At 39.8% G+C, this 18475-nt stretch overlaps 1 protein-coding gene across 1 annotated transcript in view; it reads right to left on the bottom strand.

The window, feature by feature from the left end:
• Nucleotides 1-324: 324 nt before the first annotated feature.
• LOC115363777 (uncharacterized) overlaps nt 325-18475 on the bottom strand; it is a 42656-nt gene continuing 24505 nt past the window's right edge. Inside the window, exons 3-16 of the mRNA XM_030058078.1 lie at nt 14618-14675; nt 13173-13466; nt 6896-7213; nt 6246-6542; nt 5835-6146; nt 5420-5704; nt 3961-4257; nt 3550-3861; nt 3132-3416; nt 2519-2845; nt 2027-2347; nt 1442-1729; nt 1189-1349; nt 325-512 (exon numbers count right to left, since the gene is read on the bottom strand). Coding sequence (XP_029913938.1) covers nt 504-512; nt 1189-1349; nt 1442-1729; nt 2027-2347; nt 2519-2845; nt 3132-3416; nt 3550-3861; nt 3961-4257; nt 5420-5704; nt 5835-6146; nt 6246-6542; nt 6896-7213; nt 13173-13466; nt 14618-14675 — 3564 coding nt within the window. The 3' untranslated portion in view covers nt 325-503. The remainder of the gene's footprint in view (nt 513-1188; nt 1350-1441; nt 1730-2026; nt 2348-2518; nt 2846-3131; nt 3417-3549; nt 3862-3960; nt 4258-5419; nt 5705-5834; nt 6147-6245; nt 6543-6895; nt 7214-13172; nt 13467-14617; nt 14676-18475) is intronic.

Here is an 18475-nt window from a genome sequence, read left to right as displayed (position 1 = left end):
CAGGAAATAAAGCTTTTATTTTGTAAACAGCTGTTTGGCCTGTTGTTGGAATAAAACTGAACATCAAGAAATATTCTTACTTTGACTCTCATTTTACTCGGGAGAATTTAGAAGGGATGAAATGTCCTGCTGTAACAGCATTTCCAGCTGTTTCAAGCTTGTTTTCAGCAGCGTTGACCCCAAATATCTCGCTGCTTCCAGTTTGCCCTCACAGTTTCTCCAGAAACGACATTTTTCTAGTTTTATATTAATCACAAAGATAAACATTGCAGCTTGTGTAATTGCTAGTGTCAAGGTGCTCAATGAGGAGAAAGTATGACAGACTTTGCTCTCAACATCTGAAGTTTTATTTTTCCAACCTGTAAGAACAGCCCACCAACACGAACATGCCACATCAAATACAGAGCTGAGTATCCTACAGGGAAATTATGACAGGACAAACAAACCATATAAAACAGAGAAAACATTTGGGTCATGAGATGGGATGTTTCCACGGGTCATGATCATTTAATCTGAAAAGAAAAAGATGGGAAAATTTGTCAGTTGTCTTACAACACTTAAAAAAATCACCAGCTAATAAGGTGTAAGTTTTGTGAGACAAAAATGTAAATGAACAAATTCAACCAATAATCAAATATGCCATTATGTCCTCACCCTTACATCAGTTTGAAACACTGGTAAAGTGAGTATGTCAATATAATGCACCAAGTTAGCAAGAAAAAAAATGTGGCAGTGTTTCTTAAGTCTTCCAAAAATACAGAAATGATGATAAAATTACTACAAAGAGCATCATCTCTGTGTTGTGAATCCAGATGATACCAGTGTCGGTCCAGTATTTACCTCATTAACTCCTGGATTTTCTGCACTTGTGCTGCAGCTGCCAACTCTTTATCCTCTACAGTTGTAGAGAAGAGTACTGTGGAGCAGCACTGGCTAACTGGCTGCATGTTACACTGATACTGAAACTTCACCAGCATTTCATTTCCATGAGGATGAGTAGATAATGACAACCTTTTTGGGTTTGTGGGTGAACTGTTGTTTTGAGATTACAAATACAGATTGTGGTCTAAAGTCAGTAGACCACATCAAACACTACTGACTACATGCAGTTACTCAATTACAGGAAGCATTACAGTGACCCAAAGGTCTGCAAAACCACCTTAGACATCCACACCTCATTCTTCTCACCTTAATGAGGGTCACCAACATGCTATAGATGAGGGAGATTAACAACAGGAGGAGGAAGGTGACAGCCATATACCAGCTGCCCTGGCTCAAGTCTTCAGTGACAACATCATGTACGATGTCGTAAAAGAACATGCCTTCATCCAGGACCTCTATAACAGGGATTGATATCACGTGTTAGTTACCAACACAGAAACACAAACCAAGAAGGATGATGCCATTATCTGTATCAAAGATATGACAGACGAACTGGCACCTGGTTTGGTGATATTCAGGGCTAAGGTGATGTTTGAATGTGTCACCCTGCAGGTGTAGACTGCCCCACGTTGCCAGTTGACTGGGGACAGACGAAGGCGGCTTTGGATGCTGAATTTCCCTTTTGGGCCTCTGTGGGCCTCACTGGTGTTGTAGTCCCACAGCTCAGTGGTGTCATCAAGAAGCCAGGTGATGTTAATGGATGCAGGGCTGAAATCAGTCACCAGGCACACAAGCTCACCAGAACCTTGCAGCAAGGTGGCTGAAGGTCGGGAGAGGCTCACCGAAGCTGCGAATATAGTCATATACATGTTATGGATCAGTACTGATGATATCTTTCTCCATGATTTTTACTTTAATGTAGTGGCAAAATAGCTTTAAGAGTTATCTGTAACACTTAATTATGTTGTGATTTAACAGAATGCAGAAAAACAGCCACAAAAAATCCTGCAGGAAATGTTTTGGAGGGAGACAGACAACCATAATTACTATTCAGTAATCTTGGAACATGAAAAATATCAGACACTCTTGGATGTGATGGACAGAGCAGAGCTGCGTTTCTACATCATATTGGCTCTCTGCTTACCAAACACTTCCTCTATGGTGTTTTTCAGTGGCTTTTCAGATGACTCGTGTATCACGACACAAGAATAAGTGGGTTTCTGGTCCCGCTCTGTTGGGGACGTGTTCAGTGAGCTGCTCAGGGAATAAGTGCTGCTCCCTGGCTCTTTCCAAGCAGGGCTGTTGGTGTAGTGAGATGATGGCAGCTTGTGGCCATCCTTCTCCCAGTACACTATGATGTTAGGTGGGGAGAACCCAGAGACGAGACAGACAAGTGTGGTGGTGTTTGACTCTGACAGTTCAGCGTCACTTGGCTGTATTAGCTTCACAGTTGGTTGATTTAGATCTGAGAAAACACAGAAGAAGTGAACAGTCAACAAGGGTGTGTATTTTGGCTTTTTGTATCAGTCATCATCAATCATCATCATTGTTGCAGTCTTGTTATGTCATATTAAACTTGGCAGCAAATCAAAACCAGTGAAACAATCAGCTTCAGGAATGTCATGTGTGATGCTACCTCTGCTTTTGCTTATATGGTCCTCGTAGCCCTGGTCGAAACATCGGTGCTTTCCCTTACAAGACACTTGTGTATATGAATTCCAGACCTGTGATGATACATTCAGGGAGCTCTGCCAAGTTACAGTCCCATTGCTGTGACGCTGTAGTGGTTCTTTGGCCACATTGTCCAACACCTCTCCATCACCTACTTTCCAAGTAATGGAGAAGTCCTCAAGATTTAAACCAACCAGGAGACAGGTGATCGTCACATGATCATTTTTCTGCAGCTGCTGAAGAGGTGGGCCCTGAACATACACACCAACTGTCTGAGATGATGCTGAAGTCACTGAAAAACAAAGAAAATAAATGAAGATTTTCCCTGCACAAAAAGAGAAAACAGAGGAAAACAAGAGAAATGAGAAAAAAACACTTGAAGCATATAGAGATGCCAATTTCAGCTACTAGCTCTATCTAAGGGAGGAATTACTTGTAAAATATGGTCTCCTATTGTCAATGGAAGGTTAAAAATGTTGTCAAATTGATCTATTCCATATTTTGTGTGTACTACATGATGCCAATTCTATTAGTTTTTAATTGTATTTGGCCATTTTTACATTTAGTTTTCAATTTACCTGAACAAAGGCTGATGTTCTTCTTGACTGTACTGTTTACAGACTGGTCAGACACTTCACAAGTGATGTCCTCCCCTGTTTTCCACTCTGTTTGAGGGACATGGAGATGACTGGTTACTTCCACACGTCCATCTGCACCCATCCTGATGTCCTGAGAGGCTGCGGGTCTGTGCTGAGACCCAGAAAGCCATTTGATTTGAGGGTTGAAGCCCCGTCCAGAGCATAAGAGTTTCTGTGTTCCCGACTCTTCACTTGGGGCTAAAAGGAGCTCCACTGATGGGTCACCTAAATATCAAACAGAAAACAACAAAAACAGCTCATTTGTAGTTCAAAGAGATTGATGTAGAGTGAACAGATGGCAACAAATGATAAAAAAAAAAAAAGCTTGAGGCGAAGAAAAATTTAAATGTCTACCCACCAAAAATATTCTCAGTGGACTTTGACTCCCATTGGTTGGAGAAACCTTGGCTCACTTTGCAGGTGAATGTTGTGTCTTTTTTTTGGTAATGTGGAGGGACAGAGAACTGTTTTGTGACTGAGTGGAGGCCTGTTGCTTTCGGAAATTCAATATACATTTTCTCAGAGATGTCAGCGCCCTTGGCCTGAAATGTGATGTAGAGGTCGCTGGAGGAGAGTTGTGTGACGTCACACTCCAGCACAGCACTGTTTCTCTTGAGCAAATCTGACAGAGATCTCCTGATCAGCACTGATGGAGCTGCAGCTGCAGGCCCTGCACAAAACATAGAGGTGCTGACCTTCAGACTGTCAGTGTTTTCAGGTCTTGAGCTCTCACAAATCAGCTGATTTTTATTTTGGATAGTTTTCTTACCTGTAAGAATGATGGTGTTTTCAGTGAGTGGGAAGCAGCGATGTTCAGCTCTACATTGTACTTTATTGAGGTTTTTCCAGTCAGTTAAGGGAATTGTCAGATTGCTGATGATATGAGTTGTGTTTCTGTCCTGATTCGCTGGACGATTGCTAAAGACTGTATCATTTAGCAGCCAGGTCACTTTGGCATCCAAGTCACTATGGACCAGACACGTGGCAGTGACCACAGACTTTGCCATTATGACTGTCTTGAAGCTGGGAATCTCCAGATGAATGGAGGGAGGCGAGGATGAATGAACTGTCAGAAAACAAGTTTGGTCAAAACATGTGAATGTCTAAAACTAGCAGACTGTATCTGAACCTGATTTGTTTTAGGGGTTTTCATGCATATTGGACATTACACAAAGCAGTTAAATATTACTACCTGTGTCAACTATGTGGCATTAGAGAACAGCCACTAATTATATGTCATGTTTCTGTATATTATCTTTAGACCACACCATGTAAATTTCATGCAAATCCAATGATATGTGTCACATGAGGCTGACTTCCTGTTGTCAGTAGGTGGCACTATGATTTTGAATCAATATGGGTGTGTAGATGTGTTCAGGCCTGCACTCTTATCCAGCATGTGAAATTTCTGACAGATTGGAGGATGTATATTTCAATTGTAACTTCTTGTTTCACAACAAAACCTCAAAATTCACCATGCTGCCACAGTCCTGTTGTTTGACGAAAACTCAAAAGCTTCACAATATAACGTCTCAAAGGTCTTTAGATGTCACACACCAAATCTGAAGTTGCTCAGGTCAAATCTACAGGAGGACTTTGTTAAAATACAACACCTGGAAAAGTTAAACCTTCCAAAAAAATTGCAAATTTGAATGAAAATAATTAACTTTCTGTTGGATTTAGTTCATGCCATCTGTAAGGTGTTTTTCACGTGTAGGGGTGTTGCATGTGCCTGTATTTTGTGCATGTAGGTGAAACGTAATGCAAGGCTTGCATCCTAGGAATCTTTTAGGGGGCATTATGGAGCCATTTTGCTTTGCACAAGCACAAGACCCATACATGATGCGAATTTTAACCACTTTTGACACGTGCAAAGTTTGGGGAGTTTTTGAGCACCTGCAGCCCCTCAAAAATGCTATTTATTTTTTGGTATACTAATAAGATTATTATAGAGAGCAATTACAAGAGGGTTTTCACACTGTTTGGTGCTCTGACCACAAAGAAAGAAGAAAAAAAAACAAACACTTGAAGCATACTGAGTTTCATATTTCAGCTACCAGCTCTTTCCGCAGGGAGGAATACTCGTAAAATATGGCCTCATATTGTCAATGGAAGGTTTACAGATGTTGTCAAATTGATCTATTCCATATTTTGTGTGTACAACATGATGCCAGTTCTGTTAGTTTTTAATTGTATTTGGCCATTTATACATTTAGTTTTCAATTTACCTGAACAAAGGTTGATGTTCTTCTTGACTGTACTGCTTACAGACTGGTCAGACACTTCACAAGTGATGGTCTCCCCTGTTTTCCACTCTGTTTGAGGGACATGGAGATGACTGGTTACTTCCACACGTCCATCTGCACCCATCCTGATGTCCTGAGAGGCTGCGGGTCTGTGCTGAGACCCAGAAAGCCATTTAATTTGAGGGTTGAAGCCCCGTCCAGAGCATAAGAGTTTCTGTGTTCCCGACTCTTCACTTGGGGCTAAAAGGAGCTCCACTGATGGGTCACCTAAATATCAAACAGAAAACAACAAAAACAGCTCATTTGTAGTTCAAAGAGATTGATGTAGAGTGAACAGATGGCAACAAATGATTTAAAAAAAAGCTTGAGGCGAAGAAAAATTTAAATGTCTACCCACCAAAAATATTCTCAGTGGACTTTGACTCCCATTGGTTGGAGAAACCTTGGCTCACTTTGCAGGTGAATGTTGTGTCTTTTTTTTGGTAATGTGGAGGGACAGAGAACTGTTTTGTGACTGAGTGGAGGCCTGTTGCTTTCGGAAATTCAACATACAGTTTCCCAGAGATGTCAGCGCCGTTGGCCTGAAATGTGATGTAGAGGTCGCTGGGGGAGAGTTGTGTGACGTCACACTCCAGCACAGCACTGTTTCTCTTGAGCAAATCTGACAGAGATCTCCTGATCAGCACTGATGGAGCTGCAGCTGCAGGCCCTGCACAAAACATAGAGGTGCTGACTTTCAGACTGTCAGTGTTTTCAGGTCTTGAGCTCTCACAAATCAGCTGATTTTTATTTTGGATAGTTTTCTTACCTGTAAGAATGATGGTGTTTTCAGCGAGTTGGAAGCAGCGATGTTCAGCTCTACATTGTACTTTACTGAGGTTTTTCCAGTCAGTTAAGGGAACCGTCAGACTGCTGATGATATGAGTTGTGTTTCTGTCCTGATTCGCTGGACGATTGCTAAAGACTGTATCATTTAGCAGCCAGGTCACTTTGGCATCCAAGTCAGTATGGACCAGACATGTGGCAGTGACCACAAACTCTGCCATCATGACTGTCTTGAAGCTGGGGATCTCCAGATGAATGGAGGGAGGCGAGGACGAATGAACTGTCAGAAAACAAGTTTGGCCAAAACATGTTAATGTCTAAAACCAGCAGACTGTATCTGAATCTGATTTGTTTTAGGGGATTAATAGGAATATAACCTACATATCTCTCTCTTTATATATCATTATAGTGCATTGCATCATTTGTTTTGGGAGTAATAAATGTCGGTCAAGGTGACTAAAGTATAACTGATCTTTAATTTCAGTCTTTCAAAAATCATAGACTGGTCAGTGATCCGTTTGATTTCCAAAATACTCCCAAATAAAGAATAGGAATTAAAGTATGAATACACGTCTTGAGTAATGATCTAGCAATTTTCATATTGTGCCATCAGACAGAGGTTCTCACACTTACTTGAACAAATATTAATGGATCTTGTGAATTCGTTTTTGGCATGGTGGGACTTGCATGTGACATCTGAGCCTTTTGCCCACTCCTTCATATCAAGCTTAATCTGACTGGTCAGACTGAAGGTTTTCTCCCCTCCATCCACACTTTGCAGCTTCTTTTCGACTGGTAAAGCCTCGACAGTATCGTTGCCCAGTTGCCATTTTACAGTAAGCTGGTCTGGATAGAAGCCACTCAGGGTGCAGATGAGTGTGACTGGTGAGCTCCCAAACTTGCCTTCCCAGACAGAGTAGAGTGTGATGTTTGGAGAGATCACCTGTGGTGCTAGAACACAGCAGAGATTGGTTTTCAGGTCATGCACATTTTCAAAATCCTAATGTAGGATCTCAGCAGAAGTTATACATACCTTTTGATTTTAACTTAGCAGCTCTACTGTCTCAACACTTGGTGTAACATCCCTGTACTTTGGCTAGATGGAAGAGTTGTACTTTTACACTGGCTGGTGCTTAAAGTCAGGTGGAGATGGAGCAGGAGGTGTGTTGCACAGATGTTAGAGCAGGACAGGGAAGAGCGATCAGGGCAGGCAGCAAGCGGAAGCACCGAGTAACACCCAGGTCCCAGAAAAGCTCCGAAATACAGAAGTGAAACATGACACTGAGCAACGGTGCATTAGACACACCAGCTGTGAAGTCTGCTCATGCCAGGAAAGGAAAGGCACTGAAAATGTAAATATCTTATAAATATTTACATTCTCAGGCACCTCTCGGATTTTGTTTGGTGACTTCTTTGCTGAGAGTTTTAGTTCTCTGGTCTGTTGTTACCATCACATTGTAACATCTTTATATTTACATATTCAGTTGAACACGGTCTGTTGGCTCCAGGTGCTGGAGAGCTGATGGACAAAACTGATGCAGCTATGACAAAATCAAATATATAAACGAGAGTAATGAATGAATGAATGAATGAATGAATGACTAAATAAATAAATAAATCGTCTTTGTTCAGAAATGCTCAAAGAAACATTAGCCTCTGTTGTTGGTTGGCTATACAGATAATTTAAGAGTAAGCACAATGAGAAAAAAAAAAATTCTGCAGGAGAGAAGAATATTGGAGGAGCAGCCACAAATGCTTCAATAGTTCTCTTCAGTTAAAGGTTTATTTTCAACAAAAACATAACACAAACGTTCTTAAAAGGCAAAAAGAGTAATTATGCAGACTTACAGTGTACAATGAAAAGACAAAGGATTAATATGTGGAAATATGATGTTTTTACAGACAGTCACAGCATTCCTTTTTCTTTCCTTTTTTTTATTTGACCTGAAAAGGAAAAAAAAAAAAAAACAAAGAAAGAAAAATGATCAAAATACAACAATTTGTAACTAGTTCCAACATTTTTATGAGTACAAATTATTTAGCTGCTGGATATTATGAGGTATAAGTCATTGTGCACATCATAAGCATTACAGCTTCATCACAACTGCATTAGAAAATGCCATAATACAGTTTAAAGCATCATAAGGTTTGAGTAATACATATACTAGTGTATGAAATCTAACATCAGCTCAAATTAAATAATAAATTATATCATTAAAACTTGCGATAATAAAGTAGAATGTGTATGCTGTGAAAGTCTCATTATTGTGCCATAATGTATAAGTAATCCATAAAATCATGACATCATCTAAAGTAGTGAATGTGAAATGAGGCACATCATTATTGAGTGAAGCAGAAAACACTGCAACATGCATCGGTGCACAACGAGGTGTAACATAATTGTTGCATGGTATTTATTGTAGATCATATTTCTAAAGTCCCACTATTATTTAATTTGAGAAATTATTTTAACTATATTGGCAGATGGGGAAAACAGCACATGCATCTAACATTGATGGCAGATAATCACCACACTGTAGAGCTTTTGGTGCAGTTGTGTCACAAATGTCAGTCAACCATGGCGGGTGCCATCATGAAGCTGCACTGAAGACTAGCAGTGTGCAAATAATGGCTAAATATAAAATAGCCAGGCTCGGAAAAAGAGATGTGAGAAAGGCAGAGGTGTGTGGGTGTGGGTCTGTTTAGTAGTTGTTCTCAGTGATGAATATCTTACCTATAACATCCACATTATCTAGTCAAATCATGTTCATCATGCATTACAACATTTTCTCATGCAGTTATTTGTTATTTGTTATCTGTCCTCTACAGCAGCTACTCTTTAATGACTTTTAGCTCTTCTTTATCCAGTTTTCCAGTCTATTTAATTTGGACTTTAAAGAGTTAAATTCAGATTTCACATTATATCTGTATTGGGTGAAGCCCTAACTTTTAAAAGCATTACTACCTTGACAGCAGTGGTCCCGATGCTGTACAGCAGAGTGATGAGGAAGAGGATGATGAAGGTGAGGGCTGTGCTCCCCATGCTGTCTTGATCTGTTTCCACGGCATGATCCCAGCAGCTGCCAGTCACAGCCACACTCTCTGCATGTGGAGATGGAAGTGGAGTTACACTGACAATCACATCTATGGTCCTGTGCTCGGCTTATAACTGACACATTTTATCACGACAATCAAGACTACACAATATTTTATGACCCATATAGATCTGTTAAGACTATTTTGGGCTGAGACTGATTTTTGTGTTTCTTTCTTTCTTGCTTTCCTTTTTGTTTTCTTTCGTTAAAGCAGTGACAACAGCATTGGGAGAAGCTGACCTGACAGTCATTTCTGACACACTTTGTACACCCCTTAAAAGAAAAATACACTCATAAACTGTCTTACCTTTGACATTAAATAATCATTTTCTCATTTAAAAATGTTTTTGTGTAAGACCATGAGATGTTACTGCAGGTAATGTGTGGGTGTTTTCTCTGCTGTATTTTTTTTTTTTTTTTTTAGTCCATCTGCCAGTCATTGAGACTTTGAATGATAATTCTCTATGGATCCTTTATTCAATGGCCAAGCTGCCTGTCCTCTCAATATGCATTTGTATAGTTCTTCTCTAATGGATATAGTGTTATATATTATTACTATCAAATATACATATATAGAGAGTGTGTCTTTTATTAAATTTTGGTAATAGTAGCAGTGACAACGACCCTGAATTGCTTTTGAAAGACCCCATGTTGCTATGGGCTGTCTGTGGCTTGGCTTGTGAATTGGTATCATAAATCTTCAATGCCCAATAATAATCTTTGAGACTAGTGACCCTGTTAGATGCTAATTTTTTTTTTTTTTCTTGACAGGGAGGCAAGACCCAGTAGAGATAACATAAACACACAAAGACAAAGCATGAGAACAGTGTTCATGCACTAACCACACAGAACAAAGAACAAATATTATTTAGTTGGTGATTTTTACTCTTACAGCCATTGATCAGTGGGGGTGGGGGTTACTAAAGTGAATGAAATTTTAATGTGGGACATTTGCTGTACTACTGCTACTTTCTGTTGTAAATATTCTGCTCTCTACACCTTGTTTGTACACTTTGTGTTACCATCATATGACAAATTGTTTCATGTCTGCTTTCTGTTTCATTGTCTTACTGTGCTGTCACTTGGCACGCCTTTTACCTCATCATTCAACTAAACATACAACACTCAATATGGGTTACACACAGATGTCAACATAAATCAACAAAATGATGAAGTGTTTTTTTTTATTATTTTGATTTTGAATCTGCATTTAAAAGACAAACATGTCATATCACAAGCAACAAACATGACAAACAGGGCATAAGACACAGCGACACAACAAAACATCTACTAGGCCTTGCAAGTTTGAGGGAGGTCAATGTTGAGGTTGACCGTGTTGGATTTCTCAGCTGTTCTCGTCACTGTGGACCTCATAATGACTCGGGATGTGTCCATCAGGGATTCATGGTAAACTACACAGCTATACACCGCTTCATTGTTTTTCCACTGGTCAAGGCTGAACGATAGCTGGCCATAGACAGAGTAGACTCCATTGTTTTCTACGAGGTTTGTGGTATTAAACGCATACATTTTTGAATCTGCAGCCACATCATCAACAAGCCAAGACACCACAATATGTTCTGGTTTGAAGTCTTTCACATAGCAAGTCAGGGTCACCACGTTATTTCGAGTTTGTTCTACTGGAGGCAGCAGAAAAACTGATGGACGCTTAGGCACTTCTCCTGCAAGCATGACAGAACAGTTAGGCCCTCCTGGCACAGACGAGAGCAGCTGTTATACAACATTTCTTCTACAAGAAACATTCATAAACAACACTCACACACAACATGATCATCATGGACAGAGATCTGTCAACGGCACTCAAACAGACTTTTAATGCACAATTGAAAAATAATGAAACTTTGCTTACCTCTCTTTCGATAAGGTTCCTTCTTAGGCTCGAACAAACCCGGATGTTCAACCACACATTTGTAATCTATCCCCTTGCTCCACTCCTCATACAGGACATCAATTATAGCAAATTTGCTTTTCCCATTGCTCTCACTCAGGTTTCTGCTTGCAACTATTACTTGTCCATTCTTATCCTGCCACTCAACAGACACTCTCTCTTTAGGAGTGACTTCGCATATCAGTTCAGCTTTTTTGTTGAGAAACATGTCCTCCAGTGAGATTGGTTTGATTTTTATGTCCAGACAAGGTGCGCAAGCATCTGGCCGAGCTGTGGGAGGAAATAATGACCATTTACTAAATGTGCATAATTATAAAGCCACTGGAACTGCTGTCACAACAACAACAACAACAACAGCAACAACAACAATAATAACAACAACAACAACAACAATAATAATAATAATAACAATGTACTCACCTTTATATAGCACAGATTTGTTCACATTTGTCTTAGGTCCTTCAAACACGCACGTCAATATGTCACCTTCAGTCAACTCGCCCTCAACATTGAGATAGCTTGCTGTGCTGTACCGGGTTCCATTTTGAGTTTCTTTGCTGACAGCAGGTGTCTTGATCTCAGATATTGGGCTGTTGATGTCTTTTCCATTTTTTAGCCATGTGATGTTATGTGTTTCAGGTGAAAAATCAATGGCAAAGCAGGAGAAGGAACCCTTCGATTCATCCTCAGGAGAGGAGCCCAACACATTAAGAGTTGGTACCTCATGAATCACGGCTGAAAAACAAACATACACAAATATATGTATGCAGAAGCAAGGAATAACAAATGTGCAGAAGCAGAGATGAACAAGGTGCAGCAGCTGAGATAAACTTTGGCCGACTTGTCGTGAAGCTTTATGAAACTGTAACATGTGTACATATGGAATACTTGTTGCTCAAACACACAGTCAATGACCTTTACAATGACTAGAGCTTTAGTACTCTCTTCTGCATAGACACTGACTGTACAGGCAAGCCAACAAGTCGAAACCTCGAGCCTTTGACTGGACATTTCCTGAGCCGTGAACGTTCATTGAGAGACAGTAAAAGTGCAGGCAGGCAGATTGGAAACAACACGGGTTATGAAAAGTAGATGGAAGCAGCAGAACATATTGCCGTAAAATGTATTAGCCAGGTGTAGAGAACATAGATAAGCAGGAAATAAATTAGACCGAGCCAACAAGTCAATTTGCATGGTGCAAGCTCAAGCCTCTCCACCGAACTCTGTACCTGCTACTGACTCGACACATGATAATATTTATAGATATGAGAAGCTGTTTGATTTAGTAATAACTGAAGTCACATTCAGTATAGAATTATCATGCTGTCCTTTGTGTCTGCTTTTATGCTACTTTAATATGTTATTCAACAAATTAGTATGGTACCTTTGTATGTAACTTTAATAAACATTAAATCACATCTGGCTCAATTTTACGTGCACTGCATGCATGTAGAACTAAAGTAAGACATCACTTAAAGTTACAAAAGGTTCTGCAGGGGCATAAAGTCCCTAAATTATAAAGCAGCTGGGAGACTGACATAGTGATTAAATTATGGGGACAAAGTAGAAAAAAATTACAAATAATTAATAAGCTATTATTACATTGTGTTTAATTAATGGAGGTTAGGTCATCAAACTATCTTCAACAGATGCACAAAAACTGATGTTATAGAATAATAATCACAACAACAACAACAACAACAATTACAATAACAATAATAATAATAATAATAACCAAACCAGTTAGGACTTATTTTTATAATTTAGCCTACTTGAAAATGCAGTGACTAAAAACACATACATTTCTATGTTGCTTCAAATTATTAACCAGTATACTAAATTTCAAACAATTTGATCAGTTTCTGGATTGACTAAGTACATATATAAAATTTGATGTGAATCTTACGTGGTGGTCTAAGGGGGACGGTTTTTGATCCTGCTGGATGGTCCACGGTACAGCTAACGTTTTGTTCCCAGTCTGATCTCTTCACTTGGATCTGACTGACCGCTGAATAGAAGCTGTCCTTCTGAACTGCAGGGTACTGAACAGAGTCGGCCAGGTTCGTCCCGCTGTCAGTGGCATAACTGAAGGTCAGTGAGGCGGGCGTGAAGCCGGTGGCGAGAACGCCAACAGTCACCACGTCTCCGGTCTCAGAACCACATTGTATCAGAGGAAACACAGTAGGGGCCTTTGGTGTGTCTGAGAAAAAGAAAAATATTTCTCATGAAGATATTGAAATAAAAGTTTGATTCCACATGACAGAATTTTTTTAACATGAGTGATAACAAAGAGAAGCCCATGGCAGCTTTGTGTTGCAGCTTTCGTATCCCAGTTATTTACAGGTTGGCAAGGAAAGGAACAGACTTGCGTCTCTCACTTATAGCACTTTGTAGTAGTTATTGTTATTATCAGTCAGTATATTGTTGGTAAATTATGATCAATTCATAGATTCAACAGTATTTTTAAAAATAATTGTTTGTGGAGGGTTTGACATAACTAAACATCCATTCATTTCTGTAGTAGCAGCCACATCACAATATGGACATTAAATGATTCTAAAATAATTACTGTTCCTTTTGTTTCAGTTCACTGGTTATTTAATTCTTACCTGATCAAACAGTTTCTGTTGTACCCTTCCCCCAGGAGTCAAAATCACCATTGCACAGCGCTAAATCTACTTATCGCTTACTTTCAAAAGGCTTCATTTACTCAATAACTAGTTTGAAAAGTCTATAACTACTTTTAATAGAGAATAATATTATAAAATCCATTTGAAACCAAATGCCCTAATATTACAGCTTTTTGTCTAACATCTTTGTCCGATACTGAGGATTTTGACGTTTCCACTTTCACATTTGAAACTCTTTTTATTTGAATAACAAACATTTGAACTGACACCTGACAAGCAGAGAAATTATAAATCTTCTTTTTGTCATAAAAACATAATATTGTTAAGTCTGAGTCATAAACAAAGAGAGATTTTAGTTCTTACCTGATGACACAGTGACCGTAGTGCCTTTTCCCCAGTAGTCAAAAGCCCAGTTGTCACAGTAGAGACAACCAATACACACTTCTTACAAAAACTATCCTCCTAAATGCTTCACATCATACAGACTGTTGAGCCTGCCAGTTGAAAGGCAGTCTAAAGTTAAAATCAAACTAACATCTACTGCATATGTTGATAGACCCGACGCGGTTTCACACTCAAGACAGATTATTTGACAGATTACAAATTACTGTTGGCTGTTTTATCACAAGACAACAGTTGTGACTACCTGAAAATAATACAATATTTCTGACTGATGTATTAAGAATTTCTGTATCTAATCAGAAATATTAATATTACATACCTGAGGAGACGGTGACCGTTGTTCCCTTTCCCCAGTAGTCAAAAGCACCGTAATAGTCACAGCCTGACAGTTTAATATCTACTGCATACAAAAACCTGCGTCCACAAACCTACACTTTTCTACTATCTTACAAATACATTTTCTCTGCTTGTACAGGTGTTTATAAATAAAATTAAATAATACATGATGTTGACCTTCAAACTTTAAACCGACTTCAGTGACAAGTGGAAACTCTCTCTTGTCCCTCTTTTTCAACACATTCTGTGTCTCAGTGAAATCCCAGATATCAAGTTTGAATTTTCAACAAAACACTTTTCTTTTCTTTTTTAATCCATAAATTGGGAAAAATTCTGATGACTTACCTGATGAAACTGTAACCGTTGTTCCTTTCCCCCAGTAATCAAAAGCATTGTCACAGTGTAATAATCTGACACATGCAACGTACAAAAACCACCATCTAAAAGATGCCGTCTACTGACATCACTAAAGTCCAGATTCTCTACAATTAAATATTAGAATTGATACAGTGAATATAAAAATAAAACAAAGCCATTTTTACCTGTTGTTACAGTCACTGTTGTCCCTTTACCCCAGTAGTCAAAGTAATAGTAGCCACAGTGTTCAGTTTGAATAGCACTTCAGTGCAAAAATACTTTTCCATTGGAATCATCTTATCAAAACTATTTCAATAAACAACATTTCTAATATTTGCCCTGATCATGTCTGTCTTCTGCAAGACCTACACTGTATCCCAACTGAAGGAAAAAAAATTAATTTTTGTCATAATATTTTACATTTTTGTATAAAAATATGAGTTTTGTCATATAAAAATGTTGAAACTCATCAGATGATGACTTACCAGAAGTTACTGTGACTGTTGTTCCTTTCCCCCAGTAGTCAAAGTAGTCATCACAATGATAGATTGTGATGTGCCACTAGTACAAATACTAAAAAAAACATACAAGTTCCACTTAATATCGTCTTGACATTGTTTATTAGCCATATCCCCTTGAGATATAGCTTACCATCTCTTACCACTTCCTGTAACCTAGGTTACATAATATTAAGCTTATTTGTCCAAAGCTGCTGAAAACTTCCTCTTTTTCAGAGGGTTTCATGAAATCCCCCCAGCCTGCAGTTCAGCTCACACAACTGAAAACCTGAGCCAAAAAATGAACTGAACTAAAATATTTATGACAGTATTAATACACTATATTACCAAAAGTATTCGCTCACCCATTCAAATGATCAGAATCAGGTGTCCTAATCACTTGGCCTGGCCACAGGTGTATAAAATCAAGCACTCAGGCATGCAGACTGTGAAACAAGACATTTGTGAAAGAATGGGCCGCTCTCAGGAGCTCAGTGAATTCCAGCGTGGAACTGTCATAGGATGCCACCTGTGCAACAAATCCAGTCGTGAAATTTCCTCGCTCCTAAATATTCCACAGTCAACTGTCAGCTCTATTATAACAAAATGGAAGCGTTTGGGAACAACAGCAACTCAGCCACGAAGTGGTAGGCCACGTAAAGTGACGGAGAGGGGTCAGCGGATGCTGAAGCGCATAGTGCAAAGAGGTCGCCGACTTTCTGCACAGTCAATTGCTACAGAGCTACAAACTTCATGTGACCTTCAGATTAGCCCAAGTACAGTACGCAGAGAGCTTCATGGAATGGGTTTCCATGGCCGAGCAGCTGCAGCCAAGCCACACATCACCAAGTGCAATGCAAAGCGTCGGATGCAATGGTGTAAAGCACGCCGCCACTGGCCTCTAGAGCAGTGGAGACGCGTTCTCTGGAGTGATGAATCACGCTTTTCCATCTGGCAATCTGATGGACGAGTCTGGGTTTGGAGGTTGCCAGGAGAACGGTACATTTCAGACTGCATTGTGCCGACTGTGAAATTTGGTGGAGGAGGAATTATGGTGTGGGCTTGTTTTTCAGGAGCTGGGCTTGGCCCCTTAGTTCCAGTGAAAGGAACTTTGAATGCTTCAGGATACCAAAACATTTTGGACAATTCCATGCTCCCAACCTTGTGGGAACAGTTTGGAGCGGGCACTGGTGCATGACTGTGCACCAGTGCACAAAGCAAGGTCCATAAAGACATGGATGACAGAGTCTGGTGTGGATGAACTTGACTGGCCTGCACAGAGTCCTGACCTGACCCCGATAGAACACCTTTGGGATGAATTAGAGCGGAGACTGAGAGCCAGGCCTTCTCGACCAACATCAGTGTGTGACCTCACCAATGCGCTTTTGGAAGAATGGTCAAAAATTCCTATAAACACTCTCCTCAACCTTGTGGACAGTCTTCCCAGAAGAGTTGAAGCTGTAATAGCTGCAAAAGGTGGACCGACATCATATTGAACTCTATGGGTTAGGAATGGGATGGCACTTCAGTTCATAGTATGAGTAAAGGCAGGTGAGCGAATACTTTTGGTAATATAGTGTATGTGTGAGTCATTCTAGATCAAATATAAAAGTATGATTATTGCACTTTACATTTTGTTTCATTTTCAATACAGTTTTCAAAACATACCTTCACTTTTTTACATCTTTCAGGACCGATCAGTCTTTCCTAAACTAAATTTTCACTAATTGGATTTAAATTGCATTATTTCCTGTTGTATGCTCAATTAAATCATCCTTCCCTCTGCAGGCTTGACAATAAAGAAACACGTCAAGCAAATAAAGGAATGTGGCAACAATAAAATCACTTCTTGTGCCATTAACAAACTGGACTTTTTGACTCAAAATGTTGGACAGTATCTTAAGATTATGTAACTTGAAGGATACCTTGATATCTTGAAGATGAATATGAAATTGAAATTACACATTTTTGATTTCTTGCATAAAAAGGCTTATTATTTCTACCTTGGCTTAAAGCACTTTTACATTGTACAAAACTGAAATCTTTTGTCTGGTCGCCACTCATCAGTAAACCATACCGTCATGTATTGTGTGTTAAACTGTAGGCAAAACCCCAGCTAAGGCCTCCTGATTGCTCTAAACTACATGAATGGATATTACAAGTTCAAGAAAAGTACGAGGCAAAGGTTTGACTCATGAAATGTGTGTGCTTTTAGATTGCTGGTGATAAAATAAGTGAACACTGACTCTTGTTTACTGTAAGGCTTAAGAAATTCACTGTGATATAAAGGGCTCTAGTTTCCCGGCGCAGCGCAGGGTGGCGCAGTGAGGCGAACCCCGCGCAGAGCTAGTTTCGACCAGCGCAACGCCAGAGGCGAACGGTTTCCAAGTTTCGCAGGCCGATGTGCGCCGAGATGGGAGTGGCAGCGCAGCAGGGGGAGGTGTCGACAGATTCAGCTTGGCGCAGTGACAGTTTCATGCCAAAAGGCTTCACCGAAGTGCGCCAAAAGCTCACCTCCTGAAACCAGGTCTACTTTCGGCGCAAGGCGCAGCGGGCCGGCGCAGTGGAAGTTTGGCTGACAGGCGGGCAGTGCGCACACGTCACCACAACCTCACAGATTGTCAGACACATTAACAATGCAATAAATAACCACAAAAACCACTATTCAATGCTACTATCTCAATCAGCACATAAATGTATCTCCATATCGACTGTCCCGTCACAACTGATGTCAGATCAAAGGAGATTGGCACCGTTTGGCAGCGTAATGGAAACCCAACCTGATCACCTGTCAGTCAAACAATGTGTCCAGTACTGTGATGTCTTTTTTCCAGTCATGGTGTCTGGCGCTGCTCATGTTAACTACACAGTTCTTCTTCCATATATATAAATATTCCACTCTGGGTTTTCGTTATCCGGTAATCACCGGACTATGACTGGTAAAATCTGCCAAAGTCCGGTAATTTTTAAATGTCCGGTGAAAATAT

Source organism: Myripristis murdjan, chromosome 8 (genome assembly GCF_902150065.1).
Source record: "Myripristis murdjan chromosome 8, fMyrMur1.1, whole genome shotgun sequence".
NCBI classification, from domain to species: Eukaryota; Metazoa; Chordata; class Actinopteri; order Holocentriformes; family Holocentridae; genus Myripristis; species Myripristis murdjan.
The sequence above is the reverse complement of the archived record's forward strand: the minus strand, read 5'-3'. Positions and strand labels throughout refer to the sequence as shown.